Source organism: Xenopus laevis, chromosome 3L (genome assembly GCF_017654675.1).
Source record: "Xenopus laevis strain J_2021 chromosome 3L, Xenopus_laevis_v10.1, whole genome shotgun sequence".
NCBI classification, from domain to species: Eukaryota; Metazoa; Chordata; class Amphibia; order Anura; family Pipidae; genus Xenopus; species Xenopus laevis.
This window is the reverse complement of record NC_054375.1, coordinates 74,604,836-74,626,913: the sequence shown is the minus strand read 5'-3', so window position 1 is coordinate 74,626,913 and position 22,078 is coordinate 74,604,836. Positions and strand designations below refer to the sequence as shown.

Sequence of the window (22,078 nt, the reverse complement as noted above, 5' to 3'; positions counted from 1 at the left end):
AGGCACTGAAGAATTTTAGCAATTCTGGCAGCTTTATCTTATAACCCCTGGCTAGACTTTTTCCTTTCAGCCAGGGTTGTATAAGAAATAGGAATTCAAAATATTTTATTCTAAGTTGACTATTAAAGAAAAATAAACTACAAAATATATATACAGAAATATATACTATCACAAGCAAAGGAACAGTCTACCTCGCTGTACTCAATTCTATATTCACATGTATGCTGATCTGTTATGTCATTTGAAATCTTAAACTTTTTTTTCTTTTAATCGTAATTCTTGTAATCTAATGTGTGAGAAATGAGCTGAAAAAGGAATCCGTCTCTTTAGTCTATGGATGGCTTTTTAACTGGTTTCTTGGACAAGACAAGATAAACAAATAAATACATTCTAAAAATCAAAAAGGAACTAGGCAGAACAGCCCAATGATTTCTTTAACATATATAGAAAAACAGTTAATGCATAGAAAAGTCAGCAAATTAAAAGATACCTATATATACACACACCTATATGTATAGTTTACATCTATGCACATACAAAGACACGCGTAAATTGTAAACGCTCACAACATGTTGGCTTGGTCATTGCATGTTCAGTCTCACGATTGGTTAACTCCAATAAAGTTAACAATTTTAAATTGCACAAGTTATTTCTCCATAATATTCATGACTGCTACTACATACTAGTGGTGCAGAGTTTTAGGGTGCAAGCAAGCTTACCCTTAGAGGTATTAGAGGTACTAGCAAACAGAAACTAGTAGACTTAGACAAGTAAGACTTACAGAAGAATATAAATGGTTTATGGTGTCACAGGCTATATTTGAAACCAAACAGCATGGGCTGAACCAAATCTGAATTTTAATATGCAAATTAGGGGCAGGGAGGGAAATCAGGTGACTTTTTATTACAAAACAAGTATGTAAAGAATATTTTATAAGTTTTTCCCGGTATCCCGCCGGGCCAGTCCGACACTGAATTGGTTACTGCCTGTTAACCAGTCAGTGGAAACCAAGAGAGCTGAAATGCAGGAAGTAGTGTTCTGGCTATTATGTTACACATCCAATCACTCCAGCCTTTATACATTACACTTTTGGCTAACTAACTATATTATAAACATTTTTTATTTTGCACAGCCTATCTGTTTACCTAGTTTTTATCTTTACACTGAACAAGAAGGGCTTTTGAAAGTGATAAGGAGGATTATAAGGAATAGAAGAAATAGCAAAGTCAATACAAAAAGTGGAACAGGAATAGATTATGCTTTGATTTTTAAATATTTTCATTCTACTAAGGGACAATTAAGAAGATTTAATGACTATTACATTTGTAAGTTGTTTGCATAATATCCCAATGTGACTTTGAAGGCCAGGGAAAAAAAAAAAAAAAAAAATATATATATATATATATATATATATATATATATATATATATATATATATATATATATATATATATATATATATATATATATATATATATATATATATATATATATATATATATATATATATATATATATATATATATATATATATATATATATTATATATATATATATATATATCATAAAGGTTTATTAGGATAGACCAACGTTTCGATACCACACAGGTATCGAAACGTTGGTCTATCCTAATAAACCTTTATGATATTGATCTTCTGACTCAAGCGTGACTGATTCTGGAGTGCCGACATTGGAGGGAGTTTGTATGCGTTTACAGTCTGGCACCCGGCCCTTGCAACATTCAAGGTTGTGCGTTCCTACTCGTCCAGATATATATATATATATATATATTTATACTGTTCTGTGATGTTGCACTTTGTGTTCACACCTGGAATAATAACAATACCATAATTTGACATTACCATCTTCCACTTTACAGAACCTTTATATACACACATATGCAATTTCTGAATGCCACAGTATGAAAAATACAAATGCTTTATATATTTCTTCACTACAGCAGTGTAATATTCTATTTATGGATTTGTTGTGAATTTGTAGAAAATGTCATAGGCATGAAAATGCTTGCAGATCATCACTTGAAAATAAGCATTTAAACGGATATTTCCATTTGTTCATTATGAAGACATTTTTTTCTTGCACTCCACTGAGCAGAACACCATTCCTTCAATGGGCATGAACTTCTGTCCAATCAGACACTTGCTGCAACATGAGCAAATAAAGCACTCTGGTGCTGCATGCCAGTGGAAGCCATTATAACTCACACGCTGAACCTCAGGGTCGATGGCATTATGGCAGCCTTGGCATGACTACAAAAAAACAAAAAGATGAAATTACACGTGAAATATTTATAAAGCAACTTCACTTTCTCAATAAGACACATACACTACTCCAAAAGCCCTGATGGTGTATGAATATTAATAAGAGGCAAATACTGAGGTTTCACAATAGGACAAACGTAGTGGCACTTTCAAATAACTAACAAATTACTGTGAAAGATTTTGAAAAAATGTTTCCAGAATTGTGTTATTGCATGAAGAAGTGTAACTTTTTATTTGTTCCAGATCTGAAAGAATGACATGGCCAAAATGATTGACACTCTAGGCCTAATATTTGGTAGCACACCCTTTGGAAAGACTAAATGAATTGAAACACTTAGAACAGTTTGAAAAATAAGTGATACAAACTGCTCAGTTTCTCCCAGATCTATGGATATCTTCCCCCAACTGTAGTTTCTCCCAGATCTATGGATATCTTCCCCCAACTGTAGTTTCTCCCAGATCTATGGATATCTTCCCCCAACTGTAGTTTTCGGATAGTTTTCCTGTGTCTCTCTCTCTCTCCCGGTTGCTTGCTTCCGATCCCCCAGCCCCAACCCCTTTGTTCCGCCTCCAGCCCTCCACCCTCCGTGTGCCTCTTCCTGACTCGGTGTGATGTCACTTCCGGGTTCGCGCAGGCACAGCGTGACCCTGAAATTGCAGCAGCGGGGAACCAGAAGTGGCGGGTGGGCTGGCGGTGGTGGTAAAGGTTCCCTTGGATCCTGGCAGTAGTGGGACTTTAGGACTCTGGGGCCCCCCCCATATTGCGGGGTCTTAGTTACATCACTGAATCTTACTCTTATGTCCATGTCCAGGGAGACGTGCTTACATTGAAATGGGGCTCAACTCAAAACATACGATTAAGTACTGTATGTTGTACAGAGGAACATTAAGGTATCTGGAGATGGGCTTGGCCTAGAGATTCTCCATGTTTTGTGTCAGTTTTCTACCTCACCTCCTAATACAGTTCTTTGATTTTCTTTCTTTTCTCGGTGATCAGTGTGGCACACAGACACAGTACAGAAGAATATGAAACCATTTTTCTCAATTCAAACTTCCTGTTTCTTAGATGCATCTAAAACTAATCCCAGGTAAATTAAAAAAAAAAAAAAAAAAAAAAAAGAGAATCACCAGCTTGAAACCCAAATACTTCTAATAACTTCTTGTGCCAATAATATTGGCCAATATTGGTCAATTTTAGGAACTCTATGTAGAATAAGATATTATTTTGTAATAGTTTTCAGCTTTTTTGTGCTGTTCCGCTGTTTCCAACAAAAGGAATCCAAATGTGAGTGACAAAATATTATTTTCAAGAATTTTCTGACAGGTGCATTATTTGAAAAAAGTGCAAAGGTGGACTATTTTCTATACAGGTACACCTGCCTAAAAGAGAATATAGAAAATTAGAGGTCATATTACAAGATCTAAGTACATCTTTAAAGATTAGTTAGGAAGTTGTGTTGTGATACATTGGTTATAAGTGTGATTACTGGGAGCTTGAAGGCTATTAAAATAGGAATTGATGCCCCCCAGTGGAAAGGTTAGAACTGCACACAGTAATTTAGTGGAACTCTGAATGAACCAAAATAAATAATTAAATCTGCCATACACATTAATTAGCACCACATAAGATCAGTGTGTACAGGGTTAACAATTCCCATGAGTTCCTAATTGCTTAAAAGTGTCTGCTAGTGAAAGATCTCAGTTACATATAAAATACTGTTTCAACAGTGAACAGCAGCAAACCAAGAAAAAAAATCAAATTCAAACACACTTCTGAAATGGAACTATATGGAATGTTTGGGACCTAGTATTTTCCAGGTAAGGGATTTTTCTGTAATTTGGGTTACTATATATTTTCTGTCAAAAAACAAATAAATTAGTAGCACATTATGGGGGTTATTTATAAATCTGAGTTTTTGAATGGTAATTTCAGTAAAAACAAACTTTTTGGGATTTATTAGGCTCTGAAGCTGCCAGAATCTGAAAATACTCAAGCTAAAACCTGTGGAAGTCATGTAGAGGTATTCAGGATTTTTTTTGCAGATAACTCGATAAATTTGAGTATTCCACTCTATCTAGCTATCTCAAAATGTCTGCATCTAGCCTTTTTGCAACCCATGTCAGAAAATCTGAGCAAGATTCAGATTCCTCTGGCATTTTATGACAAACAGGATAATCAAATCCAATAAATAAATCAATGTATATCTAAATTTTTATTAATTGAGTGTTATTGATTGACCCACAAATACACATATGAAAATGCATTCTTCCTCATTTTTTATCATTGGTTCAAGAAAACTATATATAAACACATTTTAAAACTAATGTACTAAGGAGCATCAGTGTATCTTAAAGGGGTGGTTCACCTTTAAGTTAACTTTTAGTATGTTATAGAATTGTGAATTCTAAGCAACTTTTCATTTATTCTTCAATTTTTCGTTTGAATATTTTTCGAGTTATTTGGCTTCTTCTTCCGAATCTTTCCAGTTTTCAAATGGGGGTCACAAGCAAATGCCTTGTAAGGTTACACATTTAATGTTATTGCTACTTTATATTACATCTTTGTATTCAGGCCCTCTGCGATTCATATTCCAGTTTTTTGTTCAAATCAATGCATGGTAGCTAAGGTAATTAGGACCCTAGCAACCCGATTGCTGAAATTGCAAAATTGAGAACTGTTGAACAAAAAAGCAAAATAACTCAAAAACCGCAAATAATAAAAAATGAAAACTAATGCAAATTGTTTCTGAATAATCACGCTCTACATTATAATAAAAGTTAACTCAACTCCTTTAAAAGTGTATATACAGGTATATGGTAAAGAGAGGAAAAACTCACCACAGCATGGTTTTTCACATAGCATGGCTTACAGACTGCTTTATCATTCACCATCACGTAGATCTCTCCAGCAAGGACAATGTCACAATCGAAGCAACAGAAATGCTTGAGATGCCAGTTCAGACCTTCTGCTTGAGTGTATTCATTACTGAAGATCAGCTAACAAGACACAAACCAGGTATATATAAGCAGGGTTGTGCAACAAAACATTTTCAGTCAGCTGGAGTGGTTGAAGTGATTTTTTCAAGACACCAGGGGTCACTAAAACATTACCTTCCATGTAGCTGCTCCATCTAGCGATTACAGATATAATTTTAAAGGGGAACAAATCAGTTTTGAAAAAATGAGGTTTTGTGTGTGTGAAATGAGTCATTTCTTTAAAATGTAATTTATTAAAAATGACAGTGGCTTTAAAAGATAAATGTTTACCTTAATGACTGACATACATGCAAGAACTAATACAATTATTTTGCTTAGAAGCTGCAGCTGTAACAGGAAGCAGAGTTGCTGATCTCTGTGCAGATGAGAAGCGCAACACTGCGGTTTGTGGTGTTGCTACTAGAAACACAGCATCTGTCTATAATCAGAAAGATCCTTATGTTCTGCAACTGAACTCAGTTCAATCTTAAAAACCATTAACCATTTGGAGAAACTATTCATTATTCAACCTATTCATTCTTAAAATTGACTTAATATTCACTGTTTTTGCCATAACTTCATAAAAAATGTCATTCAGCTTGTGATCATCTGATAACATTTCTGCACAATAATAAATAAGGGTAATGGCAAAGTTTTACGTTCAATTTTTTTTTCCTTAAAGGAATAGGAAAGGTATAATCACTGGCCTATGTTAGGCACCCCCTGTTGATTATAATAGCTCACACAAAATCCCAGGGCATTGTGCAAAAAAATGCATCAGCACTGGGTACTACTGTAGTAGCGCCATGTTGCCATCTTCTTTTTGGATTTTCTCTATGGCCTAGTCTGGGTGTGCAGTAGAGTTAACAATGAAACTTAGTATCCAAAAATTGGCTTTTCACACTAATATACATAGGCACCTTGTCTGGGGCCGTAGCGAAGATCCAAGAAGCAGAATATAATGTGGTGCTTCTATTGAAGTTTCCCAGTACTCGGTCCCAGGAAAGAAATTGTAATCATTGGGGGGGGTGCCTAACATTTGGCATGTCCCACCATTATACCTTTGCTTTTCCTTTAAAATTGCTGCAGTTATAGCATGATTGTTATGTAAGTTAAAATTCCCAGTCTCCCTTTCAGACAGGCAGAGTTTTGAATGATAGAACACAAATCCTGCACTGTGACAAAATGTTTCATAATAGAGATATAGAATACAAAAATAAATAATTAAAAATTAATTAATAAAATTAAGATTAACTTCCCCTTGAACCAATAAACAAAGAAATGATACCTCTCTTATGTGCTGCTGTGCAATATCTAAACTAGGAGCACAAGGGGTAATCGTTATTGAAAATTCAGGGTTGACACAGATATGAAGCATTAGGGCTGTATCTAGTTCCGATGCTGCCCTAGGCACCTGAACTAAACACGCCCCTTACGTGGTGCCTGCCCCCTACCTCTCACCCCCCCCCCCCAGCTCTTTAAACGGATTTCCTATGGAAATCTGTGGAAGAGGCTGGGCGATTTTTTTAATTAAAAAAAATAGATTTATAGGCACCCGAGGACCAGCCACCCTAGGCACAGGCTCTCGGGTGCCTTATATAAATACGCCCCTGTGAAGCATACCTCATCACAACCAGCACAACGTGGCTTTTCACTGTCACAGTAATGCCTTCCACAGTACAGCTTTCCATTTTTCCAGAAATAGATCATATCAACTAGAAGTTCATTGCAAGTGAAGCAGACAAAGCAAGAAGGATGCCACAACTTGTCATATCCAGCACGCTCAGCATATACAGCGGGGTCTCCTTCTCTCATGTTCTCTTTGCACCGGAAACAATACTAAAAGAAACAGATTAGGCAGTTTAAAAAAGAAACACTTCTACATTTACCCTAGTCCATAAATTTCAATGCAACAAAAACCCTATCTACCAGATTTGTAATTAATGTCTGTTTCTGAGTCATCTTTTAATATCAGTCAAATTTAGCTGCACAATTAAGTTACCGACGTAACATGATAAGGTATAAATAGCTAAAGGCAAAATATATGTAGAAAGATGCATTTACATGAGGAAATGGTATTAAAGTAGGACTACCATGTCTTGTTCCTTGGCTCTTCCAATGCCTCTCTGTCCTCTCCCTGTGCAACAATAATATGCTATTTACCAGTCCAATTGTTCGCAGGGTCACGGAGCATATTTCGCCCTTTCAAGCTGTTAACCCTTCCCGTCTGTTACAAACATCTCATTGTCTAAGTAAAGGAACGCCTTGCATGGAAAAACAGCCTCATTCACTGCCGATGTTTACAGCACTGCATATTCCCATAACTGGAAATGTGCAGTTCGGATTCAATTTTGAGAGCAGAAAGAATGTTTTAGGAGAACTTGAAATCAGTTTCACATGCAATAGGATGTTTAGCAAAGTAAATGGGACATGCTTACTTCTTGAACTGCAATCCAAATCAAGTAATATAGGCTGCTTCTTTAATTATATTGTTAAGTTTTTGATTTAGACACTTACAGAAACTATACCCACACCAACAACATGGTTGTCAGGTTCTATATACCTGTATATATAAAAGTTAATTTTAAGGCAAATGACCCCTTTAAAGCAAACATTTGGGAAACACTTGTTTGCAACATTAGGGACCCATTTGTACAGGGGAACTATCGCGAAAATGAAAACGTAATATTAGCTTCATCATACTGAAGTAAGAAACTTTCTAAATACAATCAATTAAATATTCTGTACTGTTTCTGAAATAATCAAGTTTATCTTCACTATTCCTCTCTCAGCATCTGTTCTACCTTCAAGCAACAGTTGGGTGTCAGATGAATGATATCTTATAGGGGGGCTCCTTTCTTAGCAGATGTATTAGAGCTCACTCAAATAACTTAATCCAGTACAAACAAAATCTAACAAAATAGCTGCCTTTTGCACAAATCCTGCATGTAGAAAGACATGATGTCTGGTGATTTTAATAGAGTGAGATCTAATACATCTTCTAGGCAAAACGAGCCCCCCCTATAACATATATTCATTCATCTGACACCCTGAATGAAGAGTGAATGAGGAGAAACAGATGCTGAGAGAGGAATAGTGAAGATAAACTTGATTATTTCAGAAACGATGCAGAATATTTAATTGATATTAGAAAGTTTCCTATTTCAGTATGCTGAAGCTTATATTAAATTTTCGTTTAGCGATAGTTCCCCTTTAAACAATTTTGACAAAAAAATTTAGTTCATGTTGACAAGTCAAACTTTGAGACATAAGCTTTAAGTTATTGTTACATACTCTTGACAATATTCTGGCAGTTGTTATAGAAAAGGCAAACTACATTCTATTCAGCAGTGTCTGGGAGACAGGCATAAGAATGAAGCAGAGATAACTCTTACAAATTATTAACAAACTAAATGGGCAATGACACTACAACCCTGACAGTATTGGCTGGCACCCTCATGAGTGTTTTCCAGTACAACAGGAAATAGTTCTGTAGCCCCTTATGTGGTACCTGCTGGTTGGAAATGCCTCTATGGAAGCCAACATGTACCCCAATAGACTTTTTTGCCAATTATTGATGATGTGGTCTAAATGAGACAGCTATTACTTCTACCCTTCTCATTGTACTTCAATACGACCCAGATTGTGTAATAGCAAACCTAGGTGGGGTGAGGAAGAACTTTTAGCAATGCAAACAATTTCTGACTTCATTTTGATCTCTGCAATGCTCAAATCTTATCCAGCATTCAGATAACCATTTTTGGAAGGGTAAGGAGGGGTCTGGGGTGTCAAAAATCATTATATTTATTGTATATGGGGCTAAAGTTTCCACTACTTTTTATTACATTCAATGTATTTTGGGTGCCACTACTTCTCACCCTCAGTTCAGGCAGATGACTCCTATCTGGCTACCATTCCATTGTTCTGTTGATAGGCTGCTGATGGGCTGCTGGGGAAAGAGGGGGTGATATCACTTCAACTTGCAGTGTAGCAATTAAGAGTGACTGAAGTTTATCAGAGCACAACTTACGTGGTTTGGGGCACCTGGGAAACTGACAATATGTCTAGCCCCATGTCAGATTTTAAAATTAAATACAAAAAAAGTCTGTTTTCTCTTTTAAAAAACAGATTTCAGTGAAGCATTCTGCTGGAGCTGCAATATTAACTGATGAATTTAAATAAAAAAAAACAAAAAAAACATGTTTTCCAACGACATTATCCCTTTAACATCCGATTAGAGTTGGCTTATGTAAGCACCAAAACAACTTTCATATAAATACATTAAAAAATATAATAGTATGGTTTCCGCAAAGTAATCTATTATAGTACAGATTTCAGGTACAAAAATTTTATATAACTAACTCAGCAAAGAATAAATGGCTATTGTAAACTACAGAATGCCCACTGCACAACTCCTGCAATTCGGCACACATGTATATTTCATTTCTATTGCGCTACTTGTGTATGCAGCGCTGTAGAGCAGAATACATTAATGGAAAAAACAAGCGTCTTGCTAGGTCTTAAAGATACAAGTGGAATGGGGTACCTTGCTCATACAGCTTAGGGCAAAGCAAGACATGGAGCTTTGTTGCCCGCTGCTCCCAGGTAATCATGCTGTAATGTCTTCCACCACATTTTTGCAAGAGAGGAGATTTCCCATGGGAATCAAAGCATCCTGTCTGTCATGACCATTATAGTCAAGTTGTTGGGTAACTTACAGACACAATTATGTTGCTCTGAGAGTAATGGAGGATTTAACGAGGAATTTATGAAGACACAAGGAAAGAGATGTAGTTGGGTGGAGAGGAATGAAAGGCTTTGAAAGCCATGAAAATGAGGTTATAAGATATTTGTGTAAGTCAATGAAGTGTAAAAGCTGTAATAAGCTCAGCAGAAGGAATCGGGTCAAGAAAACCCTTTGTGTGTGAGATGACAAAGCAAGATGGGATACTCAGGTGGCAGTTACAGGATCAAAATAATTCAGACAGAAGAGTGCTGAGGAAGGAGGAGACAGTTTGTGTAAGTAACATAGTAAGTTAGGTTGAAAAAAAGACACACGTCCATTAAGTTCAACCTTTGAACTCGATTTTAACCTGCCTAACTGCTAGTTGATCCAGAGGAATGCAAAAAAAGCCTCATCTGAAGCCTCTCAAATTTCCCTCACCAGAGGGGGAAAACATTCCTTCACGACTACCAAATTGCAATTGGCCTAGTCCCTGGATCAACTTGTACTATGAGCTATCTTCCATAACCCTTCCTTGCTTGCTAAAAAAGCCATCCAACCCCTTTTTAAAGCTATCTAATGTATCAACCTCTACGACAACGATTCAGGGAGAGATTTCCACATCTTCACAGCTCTCAGCGTAAAAAAAACCCTTCCGACTATTTTTGTGGATGTATATATTTCATGGATTCTGACAGCACTCCTGGTATAGTTATTTTGTAGTCAGACATTTTCAGCTCATGAAAATGTTCTGCTAGTTTTTTCGTATATAAAAATCAAGAGATTCAAATTTTGCCTAATAGCAGACAACCTTTGGCTGATGGCAAGGGAAGAGGGTACCTGTGTGTGTAATATTTATATACACTGTTGAAAGAGTATAACTCTTCTACTGTCTCTGTATTGGAATTATAACTATAATGTAAAAGACAGTTATTTGAAATAACTAAAATGTATGCAGATATGCACATAAATTAAACAAGCTAGATCTTCATGAACTTAGGAGTCAATGTTAGCCTTGCTCTGTTACAGTTGCTGGGACAAAGTACATTATAGTTTGGTGCCCAACATGGGTATGGAATGTAATGGCCTCAACTATAATGGACTTAAGCAAATTTGGTAGATTGCATAAAACACATATGCTTGGGACAGAATATTGTTTTCAAGTTTTTTGCAGGAAAAAAAGTTAGTAAAATGCACATCAGCAGAATGAGATAAATTACTGTAAATATTTTTATTACAGATACTAACTTAAGGAGACTACTTTTATTTATCAAAAATCTGTATATATTTTATGGTAACAGTCGCTATAATGCCATAAAATTGTTGATGCATTACAGAATTTTATAATGTGACTTACATATGTAGATCCCTTCTGAGCAGCCACCTTGTCGTCTGTGCTCTTAACAGTTGTAAGCGTGCTCAAACTTCCATTAGTTGATCTACCTGCTCCACTAGCTTGTGCCTCCACTTCTTTGGGAAGTTTGACATCTCCCACACCAAGGACTTCATTTTTATATTTCTTCACAAACTGCTCCATTTGCTTCACCTCATTTGGAGACAATTCATGACACTTGGAAGGATCTTGATCATGAGCAGGCAGCTGCTTAGCCAACTGCTTCTTTCTGTACTGAGCACCTTCTGAACCAGCGACAGGCTGTTTGTCTTTTGGAATTAGTTCCATATAACGTCTGGCCTGATAGAACAGATGATGAAAAAAAAGTAAAACATTAAAACAAAATGTCTTTGAAAAGTCAACAAATCAATGAATGCTACAAACACTAGGGGGCACATTTACTTAGCTCGAGTGAAGGAATAGAATAAAAAGTTTTTTTTGGCTACTTCGACCTTCGACTATGATTCGAAATAAAAATCGTTCAACTATTCGACCCTTCGATAGTCAAAGTACTGCCTCTTTAAAAAAAACTTCGACCACCTACTTCACAACCTAAAACCTACCGAGCATCAATGTTAGCCTATGGGGAAGGTCCCCATAGGCTTTCTAGCCAATTTGGCATCGAAGGAAAATCGTTCGATCAATGGATTAAAATCCTTTGAATCATTCGATTCCAAGGATTTTCGATCATCGGAAATGCGGTAAATCCTTTGACTTCGATATTCGAAGTCGAAGTACTTTACTTCGACGTCGAATATCGAGGGTTAATTAACCCTCGATATTCGACCAATAGTAAATGTGCCCCCAAGAGTAATATATTCCTATAGCTTAAATTAAACTTGAAGTCTGTCTCAGCAGAAACAGATAACGTTTCTTATTAGCAGCCAAAGAACCAAAATGTTGAAAACTCCGCTTAAAAAAGGAGTTCACTTCTGATATGTTATAGACAGAAGGATTCTTAAAAAAAAAAAAAAAAGGGTCTGCATTTTTGTGCGTTTTGTTCTGCAGATCTAAGGAAAACATTTCATGGGTGATAGGTTTAATTATCCTAGCAACCAAACAGCATAATGTATTTTCTAGTTTCTGCAGTGAATGTGTCAGTAGTGCACAGAAGCACATAAAGGGTGGGCTTCTCAAACTAGTAATTCAGGGCCACTGCAATGCGAAGCATAATTATTTTAATGTAGATTTTATGCATCTACATCATAATATAATTGCAATGTCTATCCAATCAACAGTGAAGAAAACTGCTCATGGTACGTTATGTAAATAGGAAATCAAGTCCAAGTTGTAGGGACGTGTTTGGCTTATCCACTCTGTTGCCAGAATACAACTACAACCTATAAATAAGAGTTGAACGGATAGTGGGCATAGTATTTCTTGCAACAAATATGGATCTAAGGTTGTGAAATACAGAACTATGTAATAATCTTGGATTAACAATTGACAAAATATTGACAAAATAATGGTATGGTGTTATAAATAGTGATCTAATCAACTGGTCCAAAAGTACTGACATACTACAGCACTGCATAGTTTTTTTATAACTCTTCATTTTCATTCTTACCAGGGCCTGGTTTTGCACTGGAGGTGCCCATTCATAGGTCACGGTATTAATGGACACGTCCTTTTTTGCTGCAACTGGGCTTGTGAGTATCATCACGTTTCGTTTATAGGTGGGTATGCCATCAGTTTTCAGCTTTGCGATAAGAGCTGTATATTTTGTATCCTCAAATAGCTTCCCCACTTTCCGATCATCTTCATTGTTAGAAAGGACGCTATGTTCTTCTTGGCCACATTTGCAGTTTCTACATATTTTCCTACATTTTTGTGACAAGATATAAAAGTAAAAAAATGCTACTTGTGTCCCCAAATACACCGATGCACTGTTATAATTTCAACATCACATTTGTCTTTTGTAGTTTTATTACATTTTAGCATTGTTTTATAACCAAATACTGTCCTTATTTGTTAGTGTGGAGATCTGGAAATCTCAATAAACTTGGACGAAGTAGCACATTTGCTTGTTGTTAAAATGCCATCTGATTTCTGTTTTGTTATATATGGTTGGTTTCCCGAGCATCCAAATTGAGCACCACATGTGTATTTGGGAATATACATTATGACTGCATTGACTTGGATCACCAAGATCAGCACTAACATCACAGGGCCTTGCAAAAATGTAGCATGCTTTAGTCTTTATTCTGTCTAAACTAGAATATATGCCTCTTTCTTTACTTAAAACTCAGACAAAGAGGCAGCAAATGGTCTTTTGAATACACTCCAAAATGCTCCATAAAAAGAAAGCATTTTTAAACTCTGACAAACTCAACCACAGAAATACAAATGACTGAGCTCATCAGCAATTTATCTTTCATTGAAGACAAGCCACTCAAAAGAATGTTGCAGAGGACAAGCCTGCTAACTAGTAAGCTAGCATTTTTGGAGGTAAATATATGTAATTAGTATTCTACAACATTACCATTTTCTAGATGCTTTGACTAGAAAAGGTTTAATTATCTGTAGTATGTTGTATTTATAGTATTATAGCAAGCTAGCACATTTAAGACATACCTTCCTGTGATCAAAGTGAAACTAATGTAGCCAATGTAGCCAGTCATTTTTTTTTATACATAAGGTATGAGCAGTATATATATATATATATATATATATTATATATAATATATATATATATATATATATATATATATATATATATATATATATATATATATATATATATATATATACACACACACACACACACACAAGAGACAAACTAATTCAGTTAAGATCAAACTTAAGTGAATATGTGAAATACTACAGAATCTGTAGTACGGTATTCCTATGCTTTACAATACTTTACAATACTTGTGGAAGCTGTTGCACAGAGTCTGCTCTATTTTTAAAAAGAAATGGAAAGGCTCTTGTTGACCTTAAATTTGCTTTGTTAAATAGTTTAATGAATACTGACCTCCAAAAATGCAGTTCAAATCCCTCACATTTTTCTTTGCATTTTAAACATGGAGCACCAGATCCTTCCTCATGACCAAGTGTCACCTGTTAAATGAAGGAAATACAGCAGTTTTTATGCATACCAAGATGATACCAAATAAAAGTCATATATGACATGGCACAACAAAGAATTGCCATAGTACAAGAGAAAATCACTTTAGGTAACACTGTGCAGAGTGTAAAAAATGTAACGTTGGAATCAATCAATTGATGAACAAGGCTCCGGGCCTTTGCCTCACTGACAGTGGGCACAAGTATGTACAGGTATGGGATCCGTTATCTGGAAACCATTTATCCAGACTTAAGGTACAAAGATCCAAAATGCTGAAAGATCTATTATTGGGAAAACCCCAAGTCCTGAGCATTCTGGATAACAGGTCCTATACCTGTACATGTAAATCAATGTTACACTTAAACTGCAGCTTACTTATTAATATATTATTTATTAATATTAATCAGAAATTGGTCAGAATAATCTTTTTAGCATAAAATAAAGCATAACTGAAAATACTAGACATTACTATATACTGTAGGTATCAGCTAAGTACCAATATATGCTACTTTCCATTAAAATGTTTAGAAATGTTTAAAAAGATCAGTGATTTGGGGATCCAAAGAAATACTCTGTTATTCACAGATTTCAGTTACAGCATTCTATGATTTAAGCTTTTTTAAATCTAGCTTCTAGATAAAGATGCCAGGTTACAGAGGTTGTTTTTAGCTGCAATGTAGTATTTTTGCTATCACCACCATGCATGCTTTTTAATTAATGATTTATTTAAATTACAGAAAGTTCCAGTTTTTAGCAAAAAGGTCCAAAAAGGCAATCTTTTTTTTTTTTGGGGTCAAGAATTCTGTTTAACAGGCCAAGGAAATACATTAATAAAAACAATACAGCGATGACTGCCAGATATAAAAACATTTTACTGTACGCACCACCTAAGTAAATAAAAAAAAGTTCCATAATATTTTTCTAAATGCAGACAGGTTTCTCAGGTTACAAATTAAATGTAAATACACACAGGCAGCCGTTTAATCACACAGAAAAAAAAAATTACTTTCTAATCTCTTCTGCTCCAGTACACTGCATTCAGATATTTTCAGTGACTATCACTGTATAAACATTTAGGTTTAAGAAAACTGTTAAGACATATCTTACATGTCAAAACTCTTCAGATGATTTTACAGGGGATTGAAGAAAAAGCATACCACCCAAGAGGTTTGGCGATGGTTTCTCCCTTTGGTGCATGCTGGGTTGCTATGTGGCTTATAAATGTTATGGACCACAAATTAGGCAGTAATGAAGGAAGGATGGAACGAGACAACTGTATACAACATTAAGAACAAACAGTTCAAAAAGTAGAATCCTACACATTCAGGCACTGTTCTGCCATTTTTTTTACTTCCATCACAAAGCATCTGTAGGTATTGTTACATCATGCACTAAGCTCAAGATTATCAGCAAAGCTTCTTGGAATCAAAAACTGTGAAATTCCTACCGCTTGTACCTTCAGATGGATGGAAGTCATATTGTTTCTCAAGAAATATTTTTGCTGGAATGTGTAACAAATTGCATGACTGCTGTTCAATGTAAATTATTCAGCTCTATTATGCATTCATTGCAAGACCCTTGAAGAACTTAATTGCCTTTTATGCAGGTATGCTTATTTTTCTTACTGGTGCTCTTCCTTCAGCAGCTCACCTTTCCAAGTTAAATCTGAGTCTGACAAAGCCACAACAACTTTACGGAGGGATGCGTTATACATGTGGCTGAGAGAGAGAGACAGTATGCATATACATATACATGAGAGAGAGAGAGAGAGAGAGAGAGAGAGACAGTATGCATATACATATCTGCCGAAGATAGAACATTTTCTTGCACAGGCTGTCAAGATAATGATTAGTCATGGAGTAATATTTATGTTTACAGCTTCTGCTTTGATCATTGGAGCTGCCAAAAAGCTTCTGTTGGAGACACAAAATGTACCCCGCAGTTCAGAGAGAAGTCAGCTTGCACTAATTCACTCTGCCCCAATGCCCACCCTGCCATTAACGGTCGGGTTGGACTTTGTTTTGGCGGATTCAGCTGTGGCCTTCTATGAGCAGATGTTTCAGTACAAGCCCAAATTTATTGCTGGCTTTACTTTTTACTAAAGTACAGCCGTAAACTGGCTATTAAAATCAAGAGACTTTGGCAGACAAACTTCTGACCATGGTCAGTATGTATAATATTCAACTGACTGATTGAAAGTTGTCCTATGTATCTGAGCTTGAGTGAAAAGGAGAGTCATATTCACATTGGGATGGACACCCCTCAATGAATAACATAACTTACTTTACCTCAGGCCAGAAATCCTTGTGACTAGAATTTCCCACTGATTCTGTGTGCTGCCATGGACAGATGAATGCTCATGGTGATTCAAGAATCATTCTGAATGTATTCACTGGGGGCTGCCTAACAAATTGGCATCCCGCCCCCAGCCAATTTGACTTTGCTTGCCCTTTGCAAGGTGGAAAAATATATGTGATGGAAACAATTATTTGCAGCTGTAATATAGGTTTTCAAAATCCATAAAACAATTTAGGGATCATTCTGGCTGCAAATGAATGTAATGAAAAAATACTAAAAAAAAAAAAAAAAGTTATTTTTGTGTAAAAAAACAAAAAAAAACCCCTACAAAGAGGCCTTAAGTGCAATGTGTCAAAAATCAGTGTAATAAAGGTCTAAAGAAGAAACAATACAGATAATCAAAATAAGTGCTTTTGGGTAGGGAACAAAACCAGGGAAAAACAACTACTTTCTTGGAAAGAAGGGAGAGAGCTCTCTGAATAAAAACAAAGTTGTAGATTATTATGAATGACGGTATACACAAGAGTTACATTCAGCCTTGTGCAGTGTTTTTTCATTTATTAATTCACTTTTTTTTATGATGTATATTTTTACTGACTATGCAACTATGTAAATAGTGTAATATTTTACGCTCTTTACCCACTCTTCAGTTTTGTTAATGGACTTCATTCTGCCCAGTGGGTGTGCACCCATGGAAGCTGAATGTTGCATTGTTGAATGCCTTGATCCTTTTTTTCTGTTTTCGGAATTTGCATCTGTTTAAGTGGATACAGACCCACAAGTATAATTAGATATTTTAACACTGTGGTGGCTGAGCAGTAGCTCCTTAATCCATACCATCCCTGCTAACAATGTTATCAACGTTATCCACATTATGTTACTGGTACTGACTACCTACATCCTTAGCTGGCCAGCCCCATCATGTGCTATTGCTTACAGGTTACAGCAATGGCAGAGGAAAAGAGTATGTAAATAGAATACAAAGTCCTTGCCAGGTTTACCCCCCCCCCCCACTCTCACCTGGCATGCCCATTTCTATATAGTAAATACACCACCTTGCACCACAGATTGTGCATGCTTAACTACTTGTGGGTGCATAGTCTAAGTTTAAAGTATTTCAGTTTATTCCAGGCACACCTCACACTTACAAGTGTCCATAAGGAGAGGACCTTACTCTTTGTGGCCCATTTTCACAGTTCAAAAATATTCATATATAAGATGCAAGGGTTGCTATTTTCAGTTACACCTATCAAACAATCAGATCTTTGCATTTACCTTCTAACTGGTAGTAGAAGAACCAAAAATAATTGCTGACTAGTTGTTATGGGCAACTGCACTGGTGCTATTTCGCCTCATTGTTTGTAAATGAGCCAAGCGGTGTAGTACAAGCAATTGAGAATCTCCAAATGTTTATTTTCTATTGCAACACATTTCAGGGGCAGCGCGTCCTTCCTCAGACTTATTTTTGTTTTTAGAATACTGCATGTGGGAACCTGTGTCTTGTAATGTAATAAAGAGCATGAATGTAAGCTAGGCAGTATCAGTTCTTTAAAAAGGGATAGTCCCTTTATATCGTGTAATTGACAATGGGTTTCATGCATGTATTTGACTTCTCCCAAAATGATCTGATCAAATTAGTCCATAACTTAATGAATTTCTAGCTGGTCTTATACCAGATCATTACAGCAGTGGCATACAGGCAGCATTAACAACAGCACAGTGAATTGAAAGGCCATGGCCCACACTGCTAAGGTGATTACAATCTGAAAACATGATGGATTGGGTTTTCAGTTGTATATTGTTCCTGCAGGGCAGCCTGAGGTGCCTGTCATTTATGTCAATGGGAAGCAATCCATGAAAGCCAACAAAACTGTGACTGTTAATATCAGAAGGAGCAAAAGAAATGCTGTGTCCCAACCTTAATGCTCTATTTATAAGGCAAGACAGCAGAGTTTAGGAAAGCTACATAAAGAGCAAAAAGTAGCATTGTCTTCCAATACTATGACATTGACTTTATAGAAAGTTTACATATCTCCCCCCCTCCAATGAATGAAAATGACACTTCCTCTCCAAGCAGCACCGACAATCAACTTAACAAAATGAAAAGATACAACAGCCAAGCAGATAGTATCCCAATAAGAAGGGCGTGACTTTTAAGGTAAGACAAATCAGACAGTCACGAAGTATTATAATACCGTAACAAACCTTCTTGAATTTATTCTCTAGCTCCATCCTTATCCTTTATTCTACAGCGTTCTTCTGCTTCTTTGACAGGAAACTGAGGATTCAGTCGGACTCACTGATATGGGACGCGCCTGTAACAGCTGGGAACTCTCACACTATATTGACTCATTTCACTCAAACTTCCGCCGTCCTGCGGCTGATAGTGAACAAAAGAAATACATCAACCAATCGGCGCTGTGGTGAGAACGCTCTTCAGCCAATAGTAGGCGTCCGCTGTTGATCCCGCCCGAGCGAGCGGGGTGCAGTTGAGGCGATTGCAGCGCAAGGTCTAGGCGTGTTTAGGTGCGCTGAGATGCTGATAACACAAGTTATGAGTTGCTTGCAAGGGCACATTGTCTCAGTATCAGTGACTCATAGGGGTATTTGTGCTATTACGTGAGTGCTGTCAGAAATCTGCTCTCGCCTATTTACATCAGTGCTGTGACAGAAAAACAGCCCATTGCAATTAAAGAGAAACTGTCACTACAACTTGTGGGTTCCTGTTTTTTGAGGGTTAGTTCACACGAGGAGATTTGGGGAATTTATAGGATGTACTACAGTAGAATTTGGAACGTAGACTTATTAAAGGAATTGTTCAGTGTAAAAATAAAAACTGGGTAAATAGATAGGCTGTGCAAAATAAAAAATGTTTCTAATATAGTTAGTTAGCCAAAAATGTAATGTATAAAGGCTGGAGTAATTTGATGTATAACAAGTCAGTCAGGACACTACTTCCTGCTTTTCAGCTCTCTTGGTTTACACTGACTGGTAACCGTGGTTACCAGGCAGTAACCAATCAGAGATTTGAGGGGAGGCCACATAGGTCATATCTGTTGCTTTTGAATCTGAGCTGAATGCTGAGGATCAATTACAAACTCACTGAACAGAAATGTACCATGTGGCCCCCCTTCAAGTCGCTGACTAACTCAGAGTTATAGAGCTGAAAAGCAGGAAGTTGGATTCTGGCTGTTTTATTAGACATCTGTTCACTCCAGCCTTTATACATTAAATTTTTGGCTAACTAACTATATTAGAAACATTTTTTATTTTGCACAGCCTATCTATTTACCCAGTTTTTATTTTCACACTGAACTGTTCCTTTAAGGGTTAGTTCACACGAGGAGATTTGGGGAGATTTTGTTGCCTGGCAACTAATCGCCTTGTCTTCTGGGCGACAATCTCCCGAACTGCCTCCTAGTTTCTTCCCATCCGCTATAATAAACAGTCGATTGCGCTAAAGCACACACGGCGCTGCATTTTCAGAATTCACCTGCGTTTTCAGAAGTCGCCTAAAGCGTGTGCTTTAGCGCAGATGACTTTTCATTATCGCAAATGGGAAAACACGAGAAGGCAATTCGGGGAGATTTTCGCCCAGAAGTCGAAGAGATAAGTCGTCAGGCGACAAAATCTCCTCGTGTGAACTAACCCTTAATGAGTCTACGTTCCAAATTCTACTGTAGTACTTCCTATAAATTCCATACACAATAATAAATCCGCTGAACAAACTTATACCTATACTCCTATTCTTTATTTAGTTTGTTCATGCTCCTGTATATAAATATATGTCAATATCTGTCATATAGCAAGCTGATATAAACTATTGAAGGCTAACTGTCAGCAGGCCCAGACTGGCAAATGTCAGAGGGGCTGCTATTAGGTGCTAGAGAAAGTCACTATTTAGTGGGCTGGTGGGGGCTGTTTGGGCCGCTGTGTACCTAAAATGCCAGGGCCTATTTTAATTTTCAGTCCAGACCAGACTGTCAGTAATATTGCTGAGTACAGAAAATATTTTGTTTAATGTTAATTCAGTGAGAAAGCAGAATGAAAATGTGCATTATATTGATTTTGCAGCTGCAGCATTTATTTTAAAATACAACTTCAACATGAAACCTGCTGTCTAGTTGTAGCTGATATTTCTGTGGGATGACTAGCTGTGTATAAGTACATTAGGGCCCCACGTGGATAGCAAAAATATATGCCCGATTGCTCTTATGATGGGACTGCACATTTTTGGGCTGGCTAGTTTTTAGTAATTTAAATGTGGATACTTGTGGGCCTGGATCTTTATGAGATTTGCAGCAGGAGTGAGTTACTGAGATACTTCAAGGAAGCTCACTTATAATGCAAAAAGTATAAGAAAAACATAATTAAGTAATTTGCTGCAGTTTAGTATATTTTCTTCTGCAAGCTGACAGTTGAACAGCATGCAAAAAGTGAGACCCCTGTCAATTCATGCTAGCCAATTTCCTCCCTCATGTGCTGGTGGGGTTGTGTGCCAACAAGATTTTCTTTTCAGAGCAATCAAATCCAATTAAGTATTTACTATCCGAGATTGTTTAATCATTTAGATGAATAATTAGTTCTTGGCATTATTATAATTAGATGAAGCAGTGATAGTAGATGACATGAAGCAGTAGGTGGCCAAGCAATTAAATCAGTAGTATTAGTAGACAACATGAAGAAGTAGGTAGCTAATTCTTTAAAAGGAAAAACCTTTTCCTTGCCAGCAATGTAGACTTCACTTTACCTGACTTGTCTCTGTAGGGCCACTCTACAGTTCTAGTGATATAGATTCTATAATTTTGCATCAAAATAAATGTATGTTTTTTCTGCTTTGTATTAATAATAAAACAGCTTGTTCTCACAGCAGAATCAATAAGAACAAGGAGGAGGACTGACATTTCTGGGACTGAGTGTTGTCTTTTAAAATTAAAAATTTACTAACATGCACCAGTGTGGTTACCAATGAAAACTGGAGAAAAATGTCTATTTCTAAAGCTGTGTTGTATACATAGCTTTAGAAAGAGGAGTTTGAGTTTACAAAATCTACATTAAAACTGGTATTGAGCACTTTCTACACATTTACTTAGTTCGAGTGAAGGAATAGAATAAAAAAAACTTCGAATTTCAAATGGTTTTTTGGCTACTTCGACCATCGAATTGGCTACTTCGACCATCGACTATGACGTCGAATCGAACGATTCGAACTAAAAATCGTTCGACTATTCGACCATTCGATAGTCGAAGTACTGTCTCTTTAAAAAAAACCTTTCACACCCCTAGTTCGCCACCTAAAACCTACCAAAGTCAATGTTAGCCTAAGGGGAAGGTCCCCA

The 22,078-nt window shown here is 36.6% G+C and overlaps 1 protein-coding gene across 1 annotated transcript; it reads right to left on the bottom strand.

Annotated features, from left to right (window-relative positions):
- Nucleotides 1–1,851: 1,851 nt before the first annotated feature.
- Nucleotides 1,852–19,111, bottom strand: tes.L (testin LIM domain protein L homeolog). Its single transcript, XM_041586399.1, has 7 exons — nt 18,945–19,111; nt 14,349–14,434; nt 12,942–13,194; nt 11,339–11,674; nt 6,882–7,097; nt 5,121–5,279; nt 1,852–2,270 (listed from the first exon to the last, which is right to left on the bottom strand). Exons 1-7 carry the CDS (start codon nt 18,969–18,971, stop codon nt 2,079–2,081), a joined length of 1,269 nt encoding a protein of 422 aa, XP_041442333.1. The 5' UTR covers nt 18,972–19,111; the 3' UTR covers nt 1,852–2,078.
- Between the last annotated feature and the right edge of the window lie 2,967 nt (nt 19,112–22,078).